The sequence below is a fragment of the Orbicella franksi genome, chromosome 3, assembly GCF_964199315.1.
Source record: "Orbicella franksi chromosome 3, jaOrbFran1.1, whole genome shotgun sequence".
Taxonomy (NCBI): domain Eukaryota; kingdom Metazoa; phylum Cnidaria; class Anthozoa; order Scleractinia; family Merulinidae; genus Orbicella; species Orbicella franksi.
Window position 1 is genome coordinate 1852076 of NC_138147.1, and position 22812 is coordinate 1874887.

General features: G+C 39.9%; 1 protein-coding gene across 1 annotated transcript; it reads left to right on the forward strand.

The window, feature by feature from the left end:
• Positions 1-9: 9 nt before the first annotated feature.
• On the forward strand, positions 10-22729 carry LOC145480594 (DNA mismatch repair protein Msh2-like). Its single transcript, XM_081458865.1, has 30 exons — positions 10-89; positions 165-214; positions 303-338; positions 1649-1736; positions 2492-2640; positions 3273-3383; positions 4116-4202; positions 4377-4500; positions 4824-4904; positions 5245-5303; positions 5896-6016; positions 6451-6564; positions 6738-6799; positions 7370-7441; positions 7637-7753; positions 7907-8021; positions 8637-8692; positions 8821-8910; positions 9577-9748; positions 10280-10343; positions 10577-10638; positions 11022-11117; positions 11291-11355; positions 12364-12531; positions 12865-12956; positions 13602-13756; positions 16901-16968; positions 20400-20472; positions 21337-21386; positions 22143-22729. Exons 1-30 carry the CDS (start codon positions 56-58, stop codon positions 22296-22298), a joined length of 2787 nt encoding a protein of 928 aa, XP_081314991.1. The 5' UTR covers positions 10-55; the 3' UTR covers positions 22299-22729.
• Positions 22730-22812: the final 83 nt, after the last annotated feature.

Genomic DNA, 22812 nt, shown 5'->3' on the forward strand with positions numbered 1-22812 from the left:
TCCGCCATTTTCTGGAAGAGACAAGAAGAACACTTCATCCACTCCGTCGGAAATCATGGCTGTCCAACCTTGTCAACAGTTTTCTCTAGGTGATGATATCGATTTAATAAATTTGATTCCATTTTCACGACAGCATAAATAAATTTTATTTTGTACGTCTGCAGATGGAGCGGCAGAACAAGGCTTCCTTGCATTTTATCGATCATTACCTGAGGTGAGCTTGGCCTTTGTGATATCGCTGTAAGCTTATCATAAAGCTTTAGAGAAGAATGTCTGATCTCGTTTTTCTCCCTTACCTTTAGAAACCAGAGACAACCTTCCGCGTTTTTGATCGCTCGGTGAGTAATGACGGTACCTGGTTCTATGCAGCTATCCGCGAGATTGTAGAATACCGGGTCACTCATTTACATATCTCAATTTGAATGTTTCCTTTTGTTTCTATATGTTTCGTTCTGAGAAGCGTTGAGGGATATGTTGATAAGTGGCCCGGCATCGTAAAATCGCTCCAAACCTGCTGAGATCTAGATCGAATTAGTCAAAAGAACAAACAACACTGAACCCCCAGGAGTTACCGCAAATCCTCGAATTAGCACCCGGGGCGCTTATTTCAAATTTAGGAGAGGACACGGGGCGCTTGTTCGAGGGGGGTGATTAATCGAGGTTGGGGGGGGAGGGGCACTTATTTAATTTTTCCCAAATCGTGCCCTGACATGATAAGTTTTTTCAATACATCATGTGGACGCAAACAACATAAAACGCTGATCCTAAAGTTTAAATCACTCATTACTCGTCTACAAAATAGGGGGAGGGGAGGGGGCGCTTATTTGAGGGGGGCACTTACTTTAAATTTTTGGCCTATAGGAGGGGCGTTTATTCGAAGGGAGTGCTTATTCGAGGAGGGGTGCTAATTAGAGGATTTACAGTTGGGGGGGGGGGGGGAGGTTGTGGAAAGTAAATAGAAGAAATTGATTAATAAATCTGTATGTTAGAATATGAACTTAACTGAATATGTACACTAATAAACAATGAATAAACAAACAAATTTACAAGCTATTTAGGGATAAAAAATGTCACCAAATGAACAGTCTCAGACTTTGAGTTAATCGAAAGTATAGGCTAGGGCTTAATTGAGGTGGTCTGTTACCTTTTCTGTGATTGTCACTCCCATCAAAAACTGTTAATGGTTTGTGAACTGTCCAAATTCTTGTGAGTCCTAGTTTCCTTAAATCTACCAGTCAAAATAAATCTTCTCCCTGCCTTACCAAACCCAAAATTGGCAGGATACTAAGAATTTGACAAAAGGTAAGGGGGTGAAATCTATTTATGTTGACTGCTGCATAAAGAATTCTTAATCAATGTATCTGTGATGGTTTCCAACTCCTCCAACCCCTCCTGCCCCCCTCCAATAGCCTCTCTCTCAAAAATTCCACTCAGCTGAAATCCCCACCCTCTTAATTTACTCTAAAACACAAAATTATGTCCTGACCTTCCATTACCATCCCCACTGTGCTATAGGGTGTTCTTACTCGGAATACCCAAACTGTGAGGATCACGTGGATTGCATGACCTTCTGTTTATTTAGAAAATAAATCCCACAATTTTACCAAAATGGCTCAGTTTTCTATCTTCCTGTTGTCATGCTTTGTAGGATTATTACACTGTTCATGGTCCTGATGCATCATTTGCTGCTAAAGAAGTCTTTAAGACTGCAAGTGTCATTAAATATCTTGGGGCAGGTATGTTTTCTGAGGTAAATGATGGCAGGGAAATACAGTACTCAATCTTTTGGATTAGTCCACTTCCCACTTACCGCCTGACAGTGAGAGATGTGCTGTCAACATGTATACTTTCAGGCAATAGACAAACCTGTCACATTGTATGTCACTGGTTTAGGGTGCATTCCTTTGGGGTGGTTTGGATCAGGATCAATGATCTAAGATCACTTGCATCATGGATTCATCGGCTCAGGTGATGCACCATGATCTCAGTGATCTTGAATCAGATCACCCCAGATCACCCCAAAGGAATATACCTTTAGATTCATTCTTTTTTCCCACATGATCTTGAAGACTTTGTGCAGACACTATGAAGTTGAATGGTCATTTCTATAAGAACCTTTTTAAGGAAGATTGTTGCATAACAAAATCATTCATGTGTGTCATAAGCCAACTGGCAGAATGCAAATATAATTGTTTTGAGTGTCAGTGTTTTTTTCCTATCATAGTCTGCTGGAGGGACTAACAAAAAACAGTGCTCTGCAAAATTGCCAAATAAATTAAAATTAAGGGGCCAAATATGGCTAAAAAGGTTGTCTTCCTACATGTGGACTGAGGAACCTGATATGATTAATATGTAGCATTCATGTCCCTTTAATTACGAACTATTGTCCATGAAGTATTGTTAACTGTAACTTGAAAAACCTTACATCATTATTGTTTTACAATTTTATAGTAATAATACAATTGCTATTATGATTGTCCTTGCTTTTCAGGAGAGAAGAAGGTTCCATCAGTCATTTTAAGCAAAATGAATTTTGAGAGCACAGTGCGCGACCTGCTGTTGGTACGTCAGTACAGAGTGGAAATGTACCGTGCAAGTAAAGGAGGAAAGAATACGTCAGCATGGGAACTAGTTGCCAAGGTACATGATGCACGAGATAAAACGGAATGAATAAATAACAAATGACTTGCATAGTGCTAATGCAATGGTGGGAACCATAGTGCACAAGATCTAGCATCCCAAAGTCAAGCTGTGGCTGGGTTGGAGGTATTGTGTTCTTGGGCAAGATGCTTTACTCTCATCAGTGCCTCTCTGTGCTCATGGGTATAATTGGTTCCCAGCAAATTTAATGCTAGGAGGTAACACTGTGATGGACAAGCATCCCATCCAGGGGGGAGTAGAAATACTCCTAGTCACTTAATGTTACAGAAACCAGTATGAGCTCTGGCAGTTTTGACCACTTGGACTGATGTAGACTAAATATAAAAAAAATGTGTAAAGCTTTGCTGTTTGTGCTTGATAGATATTAGAGCGGTTTTCAATTGAGTGTCGTAAAACCAAAACCAAAACCAATTACTTACCAATTAGACTTCTCAGCTAATCTCAAACTGTAGTAAAACCAAAACCAAAACCAAAACCAAAGTAATTGTCTAATTACTTTTGACACTCAACGAAAACCACTCTAAAAGTTGCCACAAATAATTTTCAAAATTGATACTGGAAACTTTTCACTAAACAATGTTCTTTGACTGTAATAAATTAATTCCTTTTAGGCATCTCCTGGAAATTTGCAACAGTTTGAAGATATCCTCTTTGGAAACAATGACATGTCTGTGTCCGCAGTTGTCATGGCAATCAAGCTTGGTACAGAGAATGGCCAAAGGGTACATTCAGTTTCTTAATAAAGTGTTAATTATTTAAAGGTTAACGCACTCAGCGAGTGAATTATTGGGATTTACCTGCACAAGTTCACAAAAAACGAACTCGAAATTTTCAATATCGCATTCGGCAAGGCCTCATGCAGTATTGAAAATTCTCGTTCATTGTTAGTGAACAAGTACAGATAAATCCCGATAATTCATGAGCAAAGATTGTGTTAACATTTTTATTATTCAAATTGAATACACTAAACAAAGAAACACTGCATTGAAACCACTATATTTGAGTCAGCCAAAGCCATGGTGTAATGAAAGTGGTGTGTTGAATTTACACCACGGCTGTTACACCACGATAATGACGTTAAGGTGGTTGTTTCGTCACAACCCAGTATCACGTGGTACAAATCAGCCAATCAGAAAATTGGAATTCATACAGTGTATGAAAGTTGAATGATAATTATAACTTTTTACATGCAATTTAATTAACATCATGCAAATTGGAGGTAGTTAGTTTGAAAATGACTAGATTTAAAACATGTAGCCCAACATGTAATTGGTGTTACATAGAAATGTAACTGAAAGATTAAACCTCTATTTGAACTTCTATGTTCGTGTGTTTTAAAAAACTTATAACTAGTCAGTAGCCACCTCTATACAGCGGTCACTAAATATAATTGGATCTCAAGCATACCAAAAATTATTTAATTGATAATTAACTTAAAGATTTTTTTCCTTTAGATTGTGGGTGCCTCATATGCAGATGCTGCAGCAAGAAAGCTTGGAGTCTGCGAATTTGTAGATAATGATCAGTTTTCTAATCTAGAGGTGCATGCAATTCAAATGTTTAATAACTGTTAAGTCTTAGAGTGACATTTGTGCTAGATTACATGATAGTTACAGCCTGAAAATAAAATTGTTTTTTCTTTGCACCCTGATATGGAAAAATATCTCTGATAAATCTGTTCCTGAGTGTGTGGATAATGATGAGATTTTTTCCAGGCTTTGCTGGTCCAACTTGGTCCAAAGGAATGTTTACTGCCACAACATGACACAAGTGCTGATGCAGCAAAAATGCAGGAAGTGATTCAGCGAAGCAATATTCTGATAACTGAAAGGAAGAAAGGTAAATTGCTGAATTGATGCAAATGGCATGCACATGATAATATACATGCTAATATTTATAGCCTAATTATAGCTGGTTTATTTGCCTACTTAACAGCAAATAATATTAATTACCCATTTGCATTTTTCTGCCACTTTGGCTGAGGTGTAAACATAATGCAGTAGTCTTTGTACATGAGTCTGACATGTTATTTACATAAATTAATATGACATTAATTTCACTTGGAAACCATGTCGGAAACAGCAAGCAGTTTAATCTGTCAAAGGTCAGTGGAATAAAATGTATAGAGCATTTCTTGTGATGCTTGTTTTATTTTCATCTAGCTGAGTTTTCCAACAAAGATGTGGTTCAAGATCTGAACAGGCTTTTGAAGCTGGGCACAGCTGGAAACAGTGCAACACTAGGTATTGGAACCATATTTATTTTCTCTTATATTTCATATAAAACATTACTAACTGAAGTTTCGAAATGACCTTACATGTAGTTATTTCTTTTCCTTTGCTGTCATTTTAGGCAGATCTGTTATTCGTATTCTTGTAAAAACTCCTTATAGTGATACCAACTCCTAAATAAACTACCGGTAATGATGAGAAAAAAAATTCAACTGAGATGATAATTGTACCACAGAATTTCATATTGCTATTAGACTTGAATTTGTTTCAATTAATATTAATTAATGAGATGAAACAATTATTAATGTGAGTACTTTATCTTACTAACACAGCATTTCTTTACTTTTGATAGCTGAGATGGACTTGACACAAGCTACATCTGCCCTAGCAGCCTTAATTAAATACTTGGAGGTACTTTGTTATGGTGGCTGTTTGTATGTGCAATGTTTGTATGTGGCTGAGAGCATTACTAAGAGAGGCATCCACTTATGGGAGGTGTCCACCTACAGGAGGCATCCACCTACAGGAGGCGTCCGCCTACAGGAGGCGTCCGCCTACAGGAGGCGTCCGCCTACAGGAGGCGTCCGCCTACAGGAGACGTCCGCCTACAGGAGGCGTCCGCCTACAGGAGGCGTCCGCCTACAGGAGGCGTCCGCCTACAGGAGGCGTCCGCCTACAGGAGGCGTCTGCCTACAGGAGGCGTCCGCCTACAGGAGGCGTCCACCTACAGGAGGCGTCCGCCTACAGGAGGCGTCCGCCTACAGGAGGCGTCCGCCTACAGGAGGCGTCCGCCTACAGGAGGCGTCTGCCTACAGGAGGTGTCCACCTACATGAGGTGTCCATCAGTGTAGGTTCTACTGAACATATTTAAACTGAGCTACAGGAGAATTGCAGCAAGCTGGATCAGGTTCAAATGTGACATCCATCCAGTACTACAAAACTGCTAGGACTAGTAATTTGTCGTAACTTTTAAACTGCAATTTAAAGTATCTCTTTATCACAGTTTCTTGCAGATGAGTCAAACTTTGGCCAGTTTCATCTGAGTACATTTGACCTTACACAATTTATGAAGCTTGATGCTGCAGCTGTCAGGGCTCTTAATCTTCTTCCCAACCCTTTAGATGGTAACTCTTGGATAATGTGCTATAAAGTAAAACAAAGAAGTGGCAGCAGGTCTGATTAATTATCAAATAAATTTTAAAGGTTGAATGGTAGAATATCCTGACTCAAGAATTGTCTATGCCATAGGTGTTTTAATGGATGCTGGGTTGTCAAAATTAGCTTGTTGCCATTGAAAATCGTCATCTACTTCTTCATTTGCACCGGTTACTCTACTTGCTAGTCATCTAACTCTCAAGATAAAGATGGTGAAATCAGCCACCCACTTAGACAATAATGCTCTTTTCTTCAAAACATTGGGACTAACATATGGACACAAAAACTCAAGGGCAAACTTGCAAATTAACCTAACTTAAGACTTGTCATAAACAGTGTAATACACCTCATGTGTGTACTGTAGCCCCCAAACTTATACTGCAATTCTCGTCTGATATTTAAGGAGGGAACAAGAGTATGTGTTTGATTGGTCTTTTGAATAAGTGCAAGACAGCTCAAGGACAGAGATTGGTGGCACAGTGGGTTAAACAACCTCTGATGGACAAGAACAAAATAGGTAAGTAGTGCTTTGCATTACTAGTACTTATGTCGAGGTGCAAAACTAATTATTATCATGACTTTTTTTCTTTGAAAATACATGTATGTCTTGGAAATTGTCGAGTATAAAACTTGGTTTTAAACAATGTTTTAGCCTTGTAGATATTTTGTCTAAACTTGTTTTGTTTACAGAGGAAAGACTTGATATAGTTGAAGTGTTCTTTGACGACACAGAATTGAGACAAACAATCCAGGTATGCTGTTTTAGAGGGTTATTTTAATATATGAATTCAAAAACCATGTGGCACTACTGTAATGAAACTGCTAGTTAAATCAGGTTTTCCAAAGACTACCAAAAGTTCAATAATTATATCGTATAATTTAAAAAGTCAAGGAGATGCCGGCTTCTTACGACTCATCTAAAACATAAACTATGTGTGAATTTTCAAGTTGTTTGTCAGCGGCATGTCCCAAGCTCCATCTAACAAACTTCTAGACAGTGTAAATGGCCAACACACCCAATGCAACTTCTAAACTACAAGACTGGTGACATTCATCTATTAATATTAGTAGCATCAGTTGTCTGTGGGCTCAGTTTATTACTTGTAAAGCATGCTGTTAGTTACTTTGTAACCAGTAATGGGTACATGCAAATCATTCATTGTAACAGATGTAATAAAACATAGCAGTAGTACTGATGACAATCATAAAGAATCATTATTTGCCTCATTTAACATCTGGTAGTCTACACAGAATCTTAATACAGAGGTCACTTGATAAAATTACTAAATAAATGATTTTGCTGCTATGTAATTTTTCTACAGGAAGAACTACGTAAAGTCCCTGATTTTTCTAGATTGGCCAAAAAATTCCAGAGGCAGAAAGCAAGTTTGCAGGTCATTTACAATATTACAACATGTAACTGTAACATTTTGCTGTGTGTGTTGGGGTGGCATTGCTTGTCTAATAGTGGGGTTTAATGTCATGAGAAAAGTAGTCTTAATGTTGCTAAAAATAAACTACAAAAGTGCTATAAAATGCTCAAAAAGGCAAAAACAGTACCTTAATTCTTGTAAATTTTTTTTGAACAGGACTGTGTAAGGGTGTACCAGGCCCTCCATAGACTTCCCTCTTTCACAGACATTCTCACAAGCTATCAAGGAAACCACAATGAACGTATAAACGAATGCTTCACAACACCCTTACAGGTGATTAGTGTTGATATTTCCTCAGCTGTGCAATTGGCCAACTTTTATGCAAATATAACCAGACAGTAAAATACATCTATAGCTGAAATCAGTTTTCAGCATTATGATTTGTAATACTTTGGTACTGAAAGGATTAATTTCACTATTTTACAGGATCTTGTACAGGATTTTCAAAAGTTTACTGAATTGGTGGAGACCACAGTAGACCTGGATCAAGTAGAAAATCACGAATATTTGATCAAGGCTTCCTTTGACGAAGGACTGCAAGGTATGGTTTTAATTCTGGCTCTTATAAGGAAAGTGTATTCCACAACCTGGTTGTAACTGTCATTGGAAATAGGATCTTCTTTTATGTGATTGATAGAACAGCATTATCATCCCCTACTGATACATGCAATGAATGTCCAGATTGTTTACAAGCTGTTTTTGCAATAACAGAGAGAATTCTCATGTGTTCACTGGTTGAGTGTCAAGTCTTAATGCAATGCAAAGGTGACTTTCAGAGTGTCGACAAATTTTCACAACCCGCAAATTATGAAACATAAATTGGGGCATTTGAGGTGAAATTTTCAAGGAACTTGGTGGGTTCAACAGAAAAAACATTATTGCTGGCAAGTATGATTTCCCCTGTGATATTGCTGGTGAATTAACAGATATCTTTAAAACCAAATCAACCACATTTTGCCTCTGACTCCATTCTTACACACCTTGTGAATGGTGTTGTGAAATATCAAAATCTTGAAGTCATTGAAGTGGATTTGCAAGTGCGTCCATGTAATTGGTCTTTAAATGAAGTTCCATATCTTAAAGAATAACCAAAATTTCACCAGTTTTTTTGGTTCGAGAAAGAGTAACTGTGAACTTGTCTGACTCTTTTCTGTAGAATGCAGAGAAAAGATGGATGAGATTTTAGAGCAGATACCAGTGGAACTGAATAAGGCTAGTATAAGCAGTATCATAAGAATGTTTTCTTGCATTCATTGAGTAAAGCATGGCATAATAATATTATTATTGTTTTATTTAGCTTTATTCGCATTTTGCTGTTTTAATTGGTCTTTTGTATACAGGCTGCCAGAGACCTAGGTCTTGAAGCAGGAAAGTCAATAAAATTGGAGTCTAATAACCAGTTTGGTTATTTCTTTAGGATAACAAAAAAAGTGAGTTTATAAATTTCAATGATGATACGTCTACCTCTAACCTCCTCCTACCTCAGTGATCCATTGGCTCCACTCACATCTGTCTTCTTTGCAGCATCCATACAGCATTAGATGCATCATTGGGCATGTCTTATATCTTAGAAATGACTGGCCTGCACCATTTTGTCTTTGTCTTTCTTCAGTTTATTGTAGCCCCTTCTTGTCGTGCCCTGTGTGCGAGTGTCTTCTTTTCAAGCTCAGAATGCACCTACATGCGCCATCTTCTTCTGTTAACTCCCTTAGCTTACAGTGTTGGACTGCCCTTTTTGCTATATGTAAGGCATCTCTCACAGTTCAAAAAGCACTGACGTACGGCTTCCAGGCTTTGGTCTCCTTCAGCTCCTCCTAGTAGAGTCTTCAGAACCTGTTTTGCCACCCCACATTTCTTTCACTGCTCCAACACACAAGCAGGATTATCCTATGCCCTTCTTCATTATGTTGTTTTATCATCCTGGTACCCATTGGAGACCGTTATAGAACAGCTTTGAGAATTTGTCTAGTTTGGAAGAGGGCTTGGTATATACTAAAACTTATACAAAGGCCTGATCCTAGAACATTGGATGTTTGCTCTTACAGTTAAAATAGCTGGGTTTTTCAATTTATTTGCTCTGGCTTTGTGTTTTACAGGAGGAAAAAGCATTGCGAAACAGCAAGCGCTACACCACAATAGACACAAGGAAGGATGGCATCAGATTCAACAATTCCACCTTACGGCAACTCAATGAGCAGTTCCAAGCATTTAAAGAAACCTACAATGATGTGCAAAGTAAACTTGCTAATGAAGTCATCAAAGTGGCTGGTACGTCCAGAAAGTATTCTTTGGCAAGATAATTTACTCTTGCCAACTTGCAAGCTTGTCAAATATGTCTGAAGAAATTATATTTATCTTTAAAGGATCACACATGATTGTAATGTCACAAATATCATACTTGTGCCTTTTTTGAAAAGGGAAGGAAAGTGACAGAACGCATTTAACGTTGTTGTCAACTCTGGAGCTAGTCTCTTCCGCAGCCGTTTTTTGGGATGTCACGCAACACTCCCCCCAATGAAACGGCTGCTTTCTTTGGGGGAGAGTTGCGTGACATCCCAAAAAACGGCTGCGGAGGAGACTACTTTGGAGCTGCATGTGTATTTTCAAAAGTGTCGAGTGCAGTTTTAAGGGTTTTATTATGTTGCAGCAACCTTTCAAAATGCTGTTAGGACAACCAGCTGTGCTGGAATATAACTAGCATCCTATCTAAGAAGAGTAAACTATGGAACACTCAAAATTGCCAGGTTACCCCAACCTTTTTTCCTACATTATGGCAAATTTGAATGTTTGTTCTAATAGGAGGTTACAGTGAACCGATGCAACTGTTGAGTGACATCTTTGCACAGCTTGACGCCTTGATAAGGTGAGTTTTACGATATTAATAATAAGCAATTATTAGATGAGTTTGAGCATCAAAGTTCAAATTGATCAAACATGATGACTGAAGATTAATTTTTGTATTATTGTAATTATGCTCTACAAACTTTATTTCCAGCTCTCAAGTATATGGTGTTTTCGTCTTTTCTGTGTTGCCCGTGTCAAAGATTTGTCATTTTATAAAGTTGACTTCTAACTTGCGTATTTTATTTTTTTCAGCTTTGCACATGTCTCTGCTAATGCACCCATTCCATACGTTCGTCCTAAAATCACCCCTAAAGGTAAGTTTGATAGAGATGCTTGTGACAGTTTTCACTGCTGTGATGTATTCGTTCATTTTCCGGCTTGAATCAATCGAAACATTTCCATAAAACGCGTTTCATTCTTGATTGGTAGTGGATTTCTTTCAGCCTGCTTTGTTTTTCTTGGTCTGTCGAACGTGATGCCAATGAACACGCTGGTTATTGGTCATGTACAAAGCATGGCCAAGGAGTTGAACGTGGGACTACTGTAAACAAATTCAGTTTGTGGCAGGTTGAAGGGCTTTTGACCGGAACTTCCAGATTACCGCACTATCCCTCTAAACCCCTCGTTTTATCCATATTCCATCAGTGGTATCTTGATCTTTTTGCAACATATGTCTTTGTTATGTAACCCTCTACAGGGGAAGGACACATGAAGCTTGAGATGGCGAGACATCCCTGCCTTGAAGTTCAAGATGACGTGGCGTTCATTGCAAATGATATTGCAATGGAAAGAGGTATGAAAAAGAGCAAGTTAACCAATGTTTTTTTCCTTTAACGATCTTTTTTCTTTTGTTTTCAGTATCATTTTAAACAACACTTTCCAACTTTTTGTTTGTTTGTTTGTTTGTTTGCTTTTGTTTTGTTTTGGTTTACATGTAGTTTTTTTGGTTTTTGTTTACACTGGTAGGTGACAAGGAATTCTTGATCATCACTGGCCCAAACATGGGAGGGAAGTCCACTTACATCAGGCAGGTCTGTTAGGTGTCACTATCAAGACCTTGACACTTTTGTTCTTTTTTGGATCTTCTTTCTTTTGCTTTAGGGCAGCCTTTTAAAACTTATTGTAACATGGCATAGAACAGAACCTAAAGCAAGATGTTCTGGTATAGAGCATAAGCGCCTTCCATAGCCATTCTTATGAGTCGTTAATCGAACTACACAGGCGTAAACATCGAGTAACCAGCATGTGCCTGCTCTACAGTTATAAATTGGTGATTTTTTTTCCTCAAGGTCCTATAACAGTGTCACAAAATAATGTTTTTGTAATTACTGTTAACTACTAATGTCAACACTTATTGATTTGATGAGATTTTAAAGTACATGTGATTGTATATATTTGGTTACTGGGCTCTGCGTCTAATAGAGTTTACTCGACAAAAGCTGTGTTTTAAACCGAATTCAAACCAATAGTTTGCCACATTTGGTTACATCACGGCTTAAATGAGTGTCGTAACACCAGAACCAAAGTAACCACTTTGGCCAATCACAAAGGACAGGGACTATCTAGTGAACCAATCAAACCTGGAAGCAAATACATGCAGGAAGCGTGAACGCGGGAAACGTGTGCGAGCAAGTCGCGATTGGTTTCGGTTTTACTTCTGATTAGATGACAAAGTGGCGCGAGTGTTTTTTAGCCAATCGCTTTCGACACTCCAGCGAAAATTGTCCACCGATTTGAAATAACTATAATTTTCTCAAATTCTGTGCACTTAGTCAAGGTTAAGGAGTCTCCGAATTAACCCTCAACTGATTTAGCTACAATGCAGTTAAAAGTTAGACTTCGTTACATTTTGTATCGGAAGTTGGGAACGGTGTAAAATTTAGGTGGTGCCATCGCTTCAGTCTTAGTTTATACCAAGACTTCAGTATTGTGTGAGGTACCTTTCTGTGCTTATATGTGTAAACCTTATTCACGAGTTAAGCCATTGGTTGTTATGTTTCCGTTTCATTGTCGTTTGCCTTTCTATTTTTGGTTGTCAGACTGGGGTGATTGTACTGATGGCACAACTTGGATGCTTCGTGCCATGTAGCTCGGCCGAGATCTCCATCACAGACTGCATTTTAGCTCGAGTGGGGTCTGGAGACAGCCAGTTAAAAGGCGTATCAACATTTATGTCTGAAATGTTGGAAACTGCTTCAATATTGAGGGTAATGATTTGAGGGTAATGATTTCTTTGTTACAGTTTGTGCGAATTTTGCTGTTGAATTGAAAAAGAAACTAAACAAACCGAAGACCGCTAACAGTGCAATGAACGAATCAGAAGCGCAATACGAGAAATGCAGGAAAAGGCACGTGACTTGCGTCTGAAAGATATTGAAATCCGTATACAAACGTAAAAGTCTGTCCAACTAAGGTCACATTTTCAAACTTGAAGAATCATTGAAGAATTTCGTCAAACTTGTATTCGGCGAATTTCGTCAAACGTTTGTTGTCTCGTCTTGTCTGAAAACCTTCTTTTTTCTTTTCTTTTTCTCCCATAGTCTGCCACAGAGAATTCACTTATCATTATTGACGAATTAGGAAGAGGAACATCAACTTATGACGGCTTTGGACTTGCCTGGGCAATTTCACAGTAAGATTTGTTGGTTCTGATTGCCTATGCCGGTATGAGAATAGACTGCTGGCAGCCGACATTTTCTCCAAGGGCGTGAAGTTGTCCCAATCCCTTTTGGTCTAATTCGTCTCACCTCATAATCCCTCCCAAATTTCGAGAGAAAGACAGACTCCCAGCAGTTAGGCTCGATTACATGCCGCTGTTCGAGAAAGGAGTCCGCGCTCGCCACCGGACTCTAGTGAGGGAATCTCAGCTGAGATCAAGGGAGAAAAAAAGGCACCACTTTTAAAACTTTAAAAAGTTTTATTGTTCACATCTGCCGCAGCTTCGTCGACTCTTTTTGCTTTACTGCTACAGCTAAAACTCGCGTCCTTGTTAAATTTTCATCCCCATTATCGGTCGCAAATTCTAGGTATCCGGGGTAGCCATCTTCATCTTCATCCATCCAACCCAGTTGACCGCACTCTTACTGACATGTGGGGCTCTAATACATTAGACGGGTGCTTTGAAAGTACTCAAACTTGAACTAGCCTTTAGATGAGAGGAGATGGAAAACTTGTTCTCTTTTTCTCTCTTTCCACCTCCCCCCTCCTCCCTCTCTCTCTCTCTACTCTAGCTAGCACGTATGTCATTTGTTTAACTATGGACTTGTTACAACCTCAGATATATAGCCACCAAGATCAAGTGTTTCTGTTTGTTTGCGACTCATTTCCACGAGCTCACAGCCCTTGCGGATGAAGTTACTACGGTGAGAAACCTTCATGTTACTGCAATGACCTCCAGTGGAACGCTGACGCTTCTGTACAAAGTTAAACCTGGTGAGCTGTTTATTGTGCAAATAAAATAAGTCTGGACTTATACGTCCAAAGTTCTGATCTGGAGAAGATTTCTCTACAGGGTTATGAAAACTTACGTCAATAAGGCGTTAACATAGCCTGCATAGCTGGCGGGAAAAGTGAGCGAGTGTTTTTTTTTGCGGCGGAGTCGCCATTTTCTTTTCTCGCGGTCGAAGCTCGCACCACAAGTGAAAGAAGAGGCCATTGTCCAGTTGCCTTTTGCCTCTGTATCAAAACGAGTCCCCATGCGAAACGAACGAAGGAACGAACGAAGGAACGAAGGAACGAAGGAACGAACGAGCGAGCGAGCGAGCGAGCGAGCGAGTGAATGAATGAATAATTTTATTACCGTGTTAAAAATCAATAAAAGAAATCAAAGCCATTCATATGTAAATGTATTCGGCCTACAGGTTCATTTTCATGCAAATAAAACTCATTTTCATAGGAAAGGTTTTGCACGAAGATCCCTTTTGAAACAGAGGCACAATGTTACTCGGAAATGACCTATTCAACTCGACTCATCACCAATCCTCACGCGGCTTTGCCACTCGCGTCCAAAAGGACGGATGCTCTCGTGCGCGAAACGCCACGCAGGCGTCAATCGTGAATAACTTAAGTGTAACCAAACCACTGAGGTGGTCATCTAAAACGAGGTCAATGTAGCGGCCGCCTTTCTATGCAGAACGGGGCGCGAGAAACACTGGTACGATCCACACGTCTAACAGTTCTACTCCGGTTTATTTTCCACGGTGTTGGGACGAATTATTACAGCTTGAACATGTTAAAGTTCAAAGTAAGGCATGACAGGATTTCCTTACCACAATGTCCGGATAAGATTGTCAAAGACTGTAATGGAACGTACTCGGGAATGGCTTCGGGTGAAGCTTGAGTAAACAGGTAACGAAGCTACAAATACACACTGAAAATACACGGACGTTGCGAAAACGTTCTCCTAGCACGAGGAACCCTTTTTTTTGAGTCCCGTATTAGAACTAGGGGATGACGGGATGCGTAACGCAACACTGAACGACTGAGAAGGCGTTACAGTCAATAAGGCATTTTCTGCGAATAACTAACGGGTAACCAAACAAGGAAGTTATGTAACAGGTGGCTAGTTAGGCGTGTATTGCGCATAACTCAAGTGTAACCAAACACAAGGAGGTTATGTAACACGAAGTCTATAAAGCGTTTATTGGGCGTGACTCAGTTGTAACCAAACACTAGGGTGTTATGTAACACGAAGTCTTTCAGGTGTGTTTTGAGCATACCTCACGTGCAACCAGACACAAGGGGGCTACGTCACACGAGGCCAGAAAGGCGCGTAACCAAACACGAGGAGGTTATGTAACACTGGGTCAATAAGGTGTGCATTGAGCATAACTGACGTGTTACCACACAATAGGGGGTTATGTAACACGGGTTCAATAAGGTGTGTATTGAGCATAACTCACGTGTAACCACACACAAGGGGGTTATGTAACACGGGGTCAATAAGGTGTGTATTGAGCATAACTCACGTGTAACCACACACAAGGGGGTTATGTAACACGGGGTCAATAAGGTGTGTATTGAGCATAACTCACGTGTAACCACACATTAGGGGGTTATGTGACACGGGGTCAATAAGGTGTGTATTGAGCATAACTCACGTGTAACCACACACAAGGGGGTTATGTGGCACGGGGTCAATAAGGTGTGTATTGAGCATAACTCACGTGTAACCACACACAAGGGGGTTATGTAACACGGGGTCAATAAGGTGTGTATTGAGCATAACTCACGTGTAACCACACATTAGGGGGTTATGTGACACGGGGTCAATAAGGTGTGTATTAAGCATAACTCACGTGTAACCACACACAAGGGGGTTATGTAACACTGGGTCAATAAGATGTGTATCGAGCATAAGGCACGTATAACCACACACTAGGGGGTTATGTGACACGGGGTCAATAAGGTGTGTATTGAGCATAACTCACGTGTAACCGCACACAAGGGGTTATGTGACACGGGGTCAATAAGGTGTGTATTAACATAAGGCACGTGTAACCACACACAAGGGGGTTTTGTAACATGGGGTCAATAAGGTGTGTATTGAGCATAACTCACGTGTAACCAAACACTAGGGGGTTATGTAACAAGGGGTCAATAAGGTGTGTATTAAGCATAACTCACGTGTAACCAAACACAAGGGGGTTATGTAACATGGGGTCAATAAGGTGTGTTTTAAGCATAACTCAGGTGTAACCAAACACAAGGGGGTTATGTAACATGGGGTCAATAAGGTGTGTATTAAGCATAACTCACGTGTAACCAAACACTAGGGGGTTATGTAACACGGGGTCAATAAGGTGTGTATTAAGCATAACTCACGTGTAACCACACATTAGGGGGTTATGTAACACCGGGTCAATAAGGTGTGTTTTAAGCATAACTCACGTGTAACCAAACACAAGGGGGTTATGTAACATGGGGTCAATAAGGTGTGTTTTAAGCATAACTCAGGTGTAACCAAACACAAGGGGGTTATGTAACATGGGGTCAATAAGGTGTGTATTAAGCATAACTCACGTGTAACCAAACACTAGGGGGTTATGTAACACGGGGTCAATAAGGTGTGTATTAAGCATAACTCACGTGTAACCACACATTAGGGGGTTATGTAACACCGGGTCAATAAGGTGTGTTTTAAGCATAACTCACGTGTAACCAAACACTAGGGGGTTATGTAACACGGGGTCAATAAGGTGTGTATTAAGCATAACTCACGTGTAACCAAACACTAGGGGGTTATGTAACACTGGGTCAATAAGGTGTGTATTGAGCATAACGCACGTGTAACCACACCATGGGGTTATGCAACACGGCGTCAGTAAGGTGTTTATCGAGCATAAGGCACGTGAAATCACACAGTAAGGGGTTATGTAACACGAGGTCAGTAAGCGTGGATTCCGCGTATCGCATGTGCAACCACTCACTAGGGGATTATGAAACACGAGGTCGATAAAGCGTTCATTGCGCGTGACGTGCGTGTAACCAAACACATTTGAGTTTTGTAATAAGAGGTCAAAATAACTGAATTCCTTAACAATTAAATTGTCAATGCTTTTTTTTATGTTCTTCCAGGCGTTTGTGATCAGAGCTTTGGTATTCACGTTGCAGAACTGGCGCACTTTCCAACAAGTGTTATTGATGTAAGCATATCGTTATTTTTTAAGGCCTATCAATACTTCATTCTCTGCTCACCAACATGTTTGGTACGCTCGACGTAGTCCAGCCAAAATACCCAAGTCGAGACCAAATACGCCTGATACCGCCGAAGCGTATAAAATAAATAAATACGATTACATATTTACCGTACCCAAATTCGGCCAAGTTGCCATGATATCGTAGTCATATCAGGTCAGTGACTGGAGATCACTGGTACGACATGTTTAAGATTTTACCTGCGCGTTCTTGGGGATTTACTGCCGTTTGCTCACAACTTCGTGGATGCAATGTTTTTGCCAGTCGATCTAAATAACTTTGGAATAGCTTTCTGATTCTGATTTTCGTGGGAGACAATCAGGCACCCGACTGCGGTGACTTAGTAAACACTTAGCCTGTTCTGTCGAGGAACTCTCGGCTGATAGTTGTACTGCGGAAATTTGATGTTCTTGAAACAGATATTTGTCCGCGAGGCGAAGCTTCGACGGCAAATATGCTAATTTTAACAATATAAAACTTTCAAGGGTCAACTACAGACCAGTAGTTCCGAGACACTCTGTTGTCTTCTTCCGCGCGCCAGTTAAAAAATCGAATCATTTTCAGAATTTGAAAAAGATAACAGACAAAAACCCACTAAATGTTTTTTTGTTGTTGTTTTGTAACATTCATAACATTACAAACCGTGCCGAGTTTTAGGAAATTTTTCATATGCATTCGTTTTCGATGGACTTAAAAACGTGCTCTGATGGAAGAGTAAAAATTCCTCATTGTCACCTGCCTAACTGAACATGATGAAGTAACCAAACACACGTGGAACGATGCAACAAGAGTTAATTACATGTAACTCACATGTGACCAAACACAAGGGGTTATGTAAGATGAAGTCAATAAGGCGTGTACTGCCCACTTGAGGTTACGATACACAAGTAAAACTGAATGACAGATTCTGTTAATCCCGAAAATCTCAATGTTCCTGAGACGGAGAGATTCAAGATGCAGGGGAAACAAAATTAACTGGTTTCCCGAGGGACCAGACATTAAGTTATTTGCTTCATAGCACAACGAAACAAATGAAATAATTCACCTACAACGGCGGTCGTGCACTGTTATCCTCTGACGTGTTTACGAAAACCACGACAGCAACAGCAACGTCACTTTCATTCATCACTTTCATCCATCACTCTGTCGTCACCTTGTTTTGATAAAAACCTCACTGCTTTTGTCACGTAAATGCACCTAGTTAGCATCATAACAATCATCCAATAATCTTAGGTTTCCTTCTCTTCTGTTGAGTATAAATTGCCGGTCAACAGCCTAGTGAAAAGATATTTACACTGAATTCTCAACAAACTATCGAGCGACTACGGCAATCCGTCAAGAAAATGAACAGGGCTCTCACAGAAAACAACAACCAGACAGCGAAACTTGACATGAGTTCTGGAAACAAAGACGGGCTTTTCCAATCCAGCAGTGAGAAAGGTAGATCAAACTACCCTTCAAATTCTGTCGGGGAAGATGGAAAACAGGTCCAAGCTACCGCAAAACAGAGTGGAGATCAGATGGAGCCGAGAAGAAGACGTTACATGGACGACAGAGTGATGAATGAAAGTGCCAAAAAATTATCGCCGGAACAGATGGCCGCATTAGAGATCGACATTTTCAAGCCACTGGATTTCTACGAAATTTTATTTAACCGACTGAGAGGAAGCGATAAGGGGAAGATAATAAGTAATATCAACGAACTGTGAACGTTGCAAGTCTTTCCCTGTAAAATAACTGTCGATACATATATTACGTCATTTTTCTTCGCTCAATAGGCGCTGTGTATATCGTTCATTAAGTAAAGGGAAAATAAGATCAACTTTATTGATCAGTTGCCAATGAAGAATTTTGTTTTGATTGGATGGTTTTGGTTTTTTTTTTTTTTTTTTTTTTTCGCTTCTGGAACTTCAGTATGGCAGGTGAAAGGTCGAGTTAGTCCATTGAAAACGGGGAATGCTTTAAAGATTTCTAAAACTCGGTAGTGTTATGGTGTTATAAATGTTGCAAAACTGCAAAGAGAAACGCGATGGTTATATTACCGCGTAACAGGAGTGCGGGCACCTTCGGACTTTGAAAAAAAAAATACGGAATGCCCAAAAGCGTGAGTGTTGAAAATCGACGTGCAAACGCACTCAAATTGCATGAAAAACAAAAAAGTTCACGATTCTCACATCTAATGAACTACTATAATTTCAAATAACCTTACATACCCAATGACCTCTATCAGCAGTTCCAATTTTTGCTCGAAAAATTACACGGTGACCAGACGAACATATTATGTGATTCTTTCAATATACAGAACGACCGAAATTACGCCATGGTCTCAAATTATATGTGAAAAATTCGGAAAATCGAAAAAAAAAAACGGAAATGTCATATCCTATAAATCTAAGAATATTCATAAGAATATTTTCAGCCTAAAACTAAAAAAAAGCATTCAGCCTGGGCCGGAAAAACAATATTCTTACTTAAAAAGAGTGCTTTCACGACGTGTTTTTACTCAGTGATATTTGGAGAGTTACGTAATAATGTTGCATTATATACTGAACATGTTGTCTGAAAATTGTTGAAAGAGGTATTCAAAGGGTGGAAACAGGAGGATAGAAAAGTTAGCGGCAGTGAGTAGCAGTAATCTCACAAGCTATGGGATATTTTCTGCTGTATTCAGTTATATACTCGGTTTATAACTTTCTTAGCGCCGATTTGTTTTTCGCATTTCTTCGTCTTCGTAAACTTCTGAGGCACGAGTATCAGTTGTGATATCTGAATTGCTTGCTGAGCGTTTTTTCCTCGATGTGCCGAGAGTTCCTTAATGGTGTTACGTAATAGTACAGTTTTCCCGTAAATTAAAAATAGCGGTGTGGAAACATGAGTAGCAACCATGTTCAATTGTCAGGTCGTGGACCTTCCACAACTCGTTTACGATGGTTATTCTTCAGTTCCCTTCGCGCAAAGAATTTTATTTCATTGAGAGGATACATGTAGGTCTCCTCATGATGGATAGCGATGGAGCGATCGTCAAATTCAGAACTAGCCCTTGGTTGAATATTAGTGGTCCTGTGATCTATGTTTGCATTGGTTCTGAAGGCTGAGAGTGATTTGGTAAATTACACAACAACATTTTCAGCATACAAAATGACATTTTTTTTTAAATCTCAGCCTAAGTCGGGTTTACTTTAAAAAATCTTCTTGAAATTTCGCAAATGTCAGCCTCGATGTTGTTATGAAATATATTCTTAAGAGAAAAAAGAGTGTTACCGGTTTCCATGTGATAACTGCCATCGCTGTATTGTTTTGGCAGCGGTCGTAGCTGCTATATGGAAACTGCTGTATAGCCGGTCGTTGTTTATCTTGACCCTTCAGTTTTTTTCTTTAGTTTGCCAGGCAAAAAGCAGCGGAACTAGAAGACTTTCAAGGCAGTACGGCGCAGTTAGGTGATGGAGTGTTAGGTTAGTAAAGGCAATTTATTATGGGGTTGTTTCTGATAACACAGTTGGAGTAGTCGAAGAACGGAACCATTCGCACCAAGTTTCACTCGAATGCACTCTACGGAGTTGGATTGATATATTGACATCGGAAAATAGAACGCAATCGAACCCTCGAAGTTCAGTTTACGCAATCAGTCTCAGTAGAAAACATGATCTTCGGGAAAAAAATGAACGAAAATTCATGGGCTTGATATCGTAAAGCCTAGTTCGATTACGTTCTATTTCGCCAGGGAGCACGTGCTGAACAGGGCAGGCCCAGCCTTAAGGCCTGCTCGTTCTACTCTGGAATGGTACTGACGTTTTACAAGATTAGTTATGGAGTCAATTGGGAAACAATTAACTCAAGGACTAAGAAAATCTCTATTTCCGAAATGAGTAAAACGATGTAATGAGAATGTTAGTTAATGATGAGGTTTGGTATGTTTACCCTTGCTATTGTATACGTCACTAAGCGTTGTCGACTTGAGCTCCGTCGTAATATTGTTTTTAAAGAAAGACTTCTTGATGGAGAGGGATGGGTATTTAATAAATTTTCTGGCTTATAACAAGATTTGTTTTGGCACATTTTAAGCTACTGGATAGTGTATCTATATCAATTGTTTTTGTACAGGCTGTGACTAAGAACACTGTTAGCGGTATCCAAAATTTTCCGAAAAATATCCCAATCACGATAACTTCTCATTGAATCTGTGTAACGTGATGTGTTTCAGTACATGTTGATCTACTGGATAATTGCTTAAAGATGACGATGATCATCAATTAAAACTCTGAAATTATCTATCTTCAATGTAAATATTGAATCTCGCGTTGACTGTTTTCTCTTAGATTCAGAGACTGGTACATCGCCCGCAAAAAGACGGCGCCTGGCCAAGCAGGTGAGACTAATCAAGGGCAAGGCTAGGCTTGCACTGCCTCTCTGGAGCGCGTCGGCCTAATGGCTGTTGCGCTGGACTCCGGTTCGAGCGGTCTGGGTTCGAGCCGTGGTTGTGGTCACTGTGTTGTGTTTTTGGGCAATACACTTTACGCTCACGCCGGGCGGGAGGTGGGTGGGGGGTGTCGAAGGATGGGCTAGCATCCTATTTAACAGGAGTAGGAGTACTCCAATCTCTTCATGGAGATACCCCGATACCCTGGTGCCTGATAAGTCACTAGGTTCGAACTGAACGCAGCCTTTTTTTACTGCTTCTGGAAACAACGCACGTTCAAAGAGAGTTAAATCCCTCAGAACGTTCACGACAAACGCAAAGCTACTCACTACAGAGTACAAACGGCAAAGGGGGACTTTGGCCGTTAGTGGGAAAAACAAGTCGTGCCTGACCTCTAGCTGCCTGGCCTTGCCTGGTAAAAACAGTAGAGGGAGTGAAAATAAGTGTAGATTTTTAAAAGAGGAAGGGACTTACTGAATACTTAGTTAATTAGCCTAGTGTAGATCTTTTAAATTTGTGACATAAGTAAGATATTTTTAGTCGTTCTTCTACGTTATGTCAACTGTTATGTCAACTGCTTCATTCTGAGTTTTCCTTACAACTGCAATAACTGGCGTCATTACAAAATGAGTTCACTCTGTTTAGGAAAGAAACAAGTTTATGGTTAATCGTGTTCATTGGTATTTTTGTGTCCCATTTTTTTAGGACGGTGAAGAAATTATCAAAGAGTTTCTCGGTCAAGTCGCAAAGTTGCCAGTCGAAACCATGACGGAAAAGCAAACAGCCTGTGAAGTGTCGAAATTAAAGGAACAGGTCCTGGCCAGAAATAACCCTTACATCCAAGAACTTCTTGCCAAATAGGAATAACAAAAAGACAAGTGGACAAGGGCCGCTTTAGTTTGTGACGGTTCCTCGTAAAGCGTAAATATACAGTTTAAGTTCCGCACAGTTGTCACGTGAGCGTGTCGTTCCCAGAATACGTTTTGTTACCTGGCAACTGCTGGCTAAGACCGTGGGCTTTAAAGATTTCGTATTTGTTCTTCAGACTGTACTTTTCTAAAGATGGAGAAAAAAATATTAGCATATAAAATTGAACAAATGCTTTCGTAGGACTGGAACATTCCGGATAAATGTTCTCGCTGGAATGAGTGGGAGACTGTCCAAGTTGTTCAGTTTTATAACGCTTTTTGGAAACGAGACCAAACCCTTCCCTGGAAATTTCTCTTCCATTTCCTCCAATGACGACTTAGATAACAAGAAAACCATCTAGCGGGGGGTTTTTCTTCGACAGTGGAAAACGCTGGCAGCTTAATCGTATCATCGCACGGGAAAAAGTTTCCGTAACAGCAGCTTGTAGACGCGCATTTTGACAGTT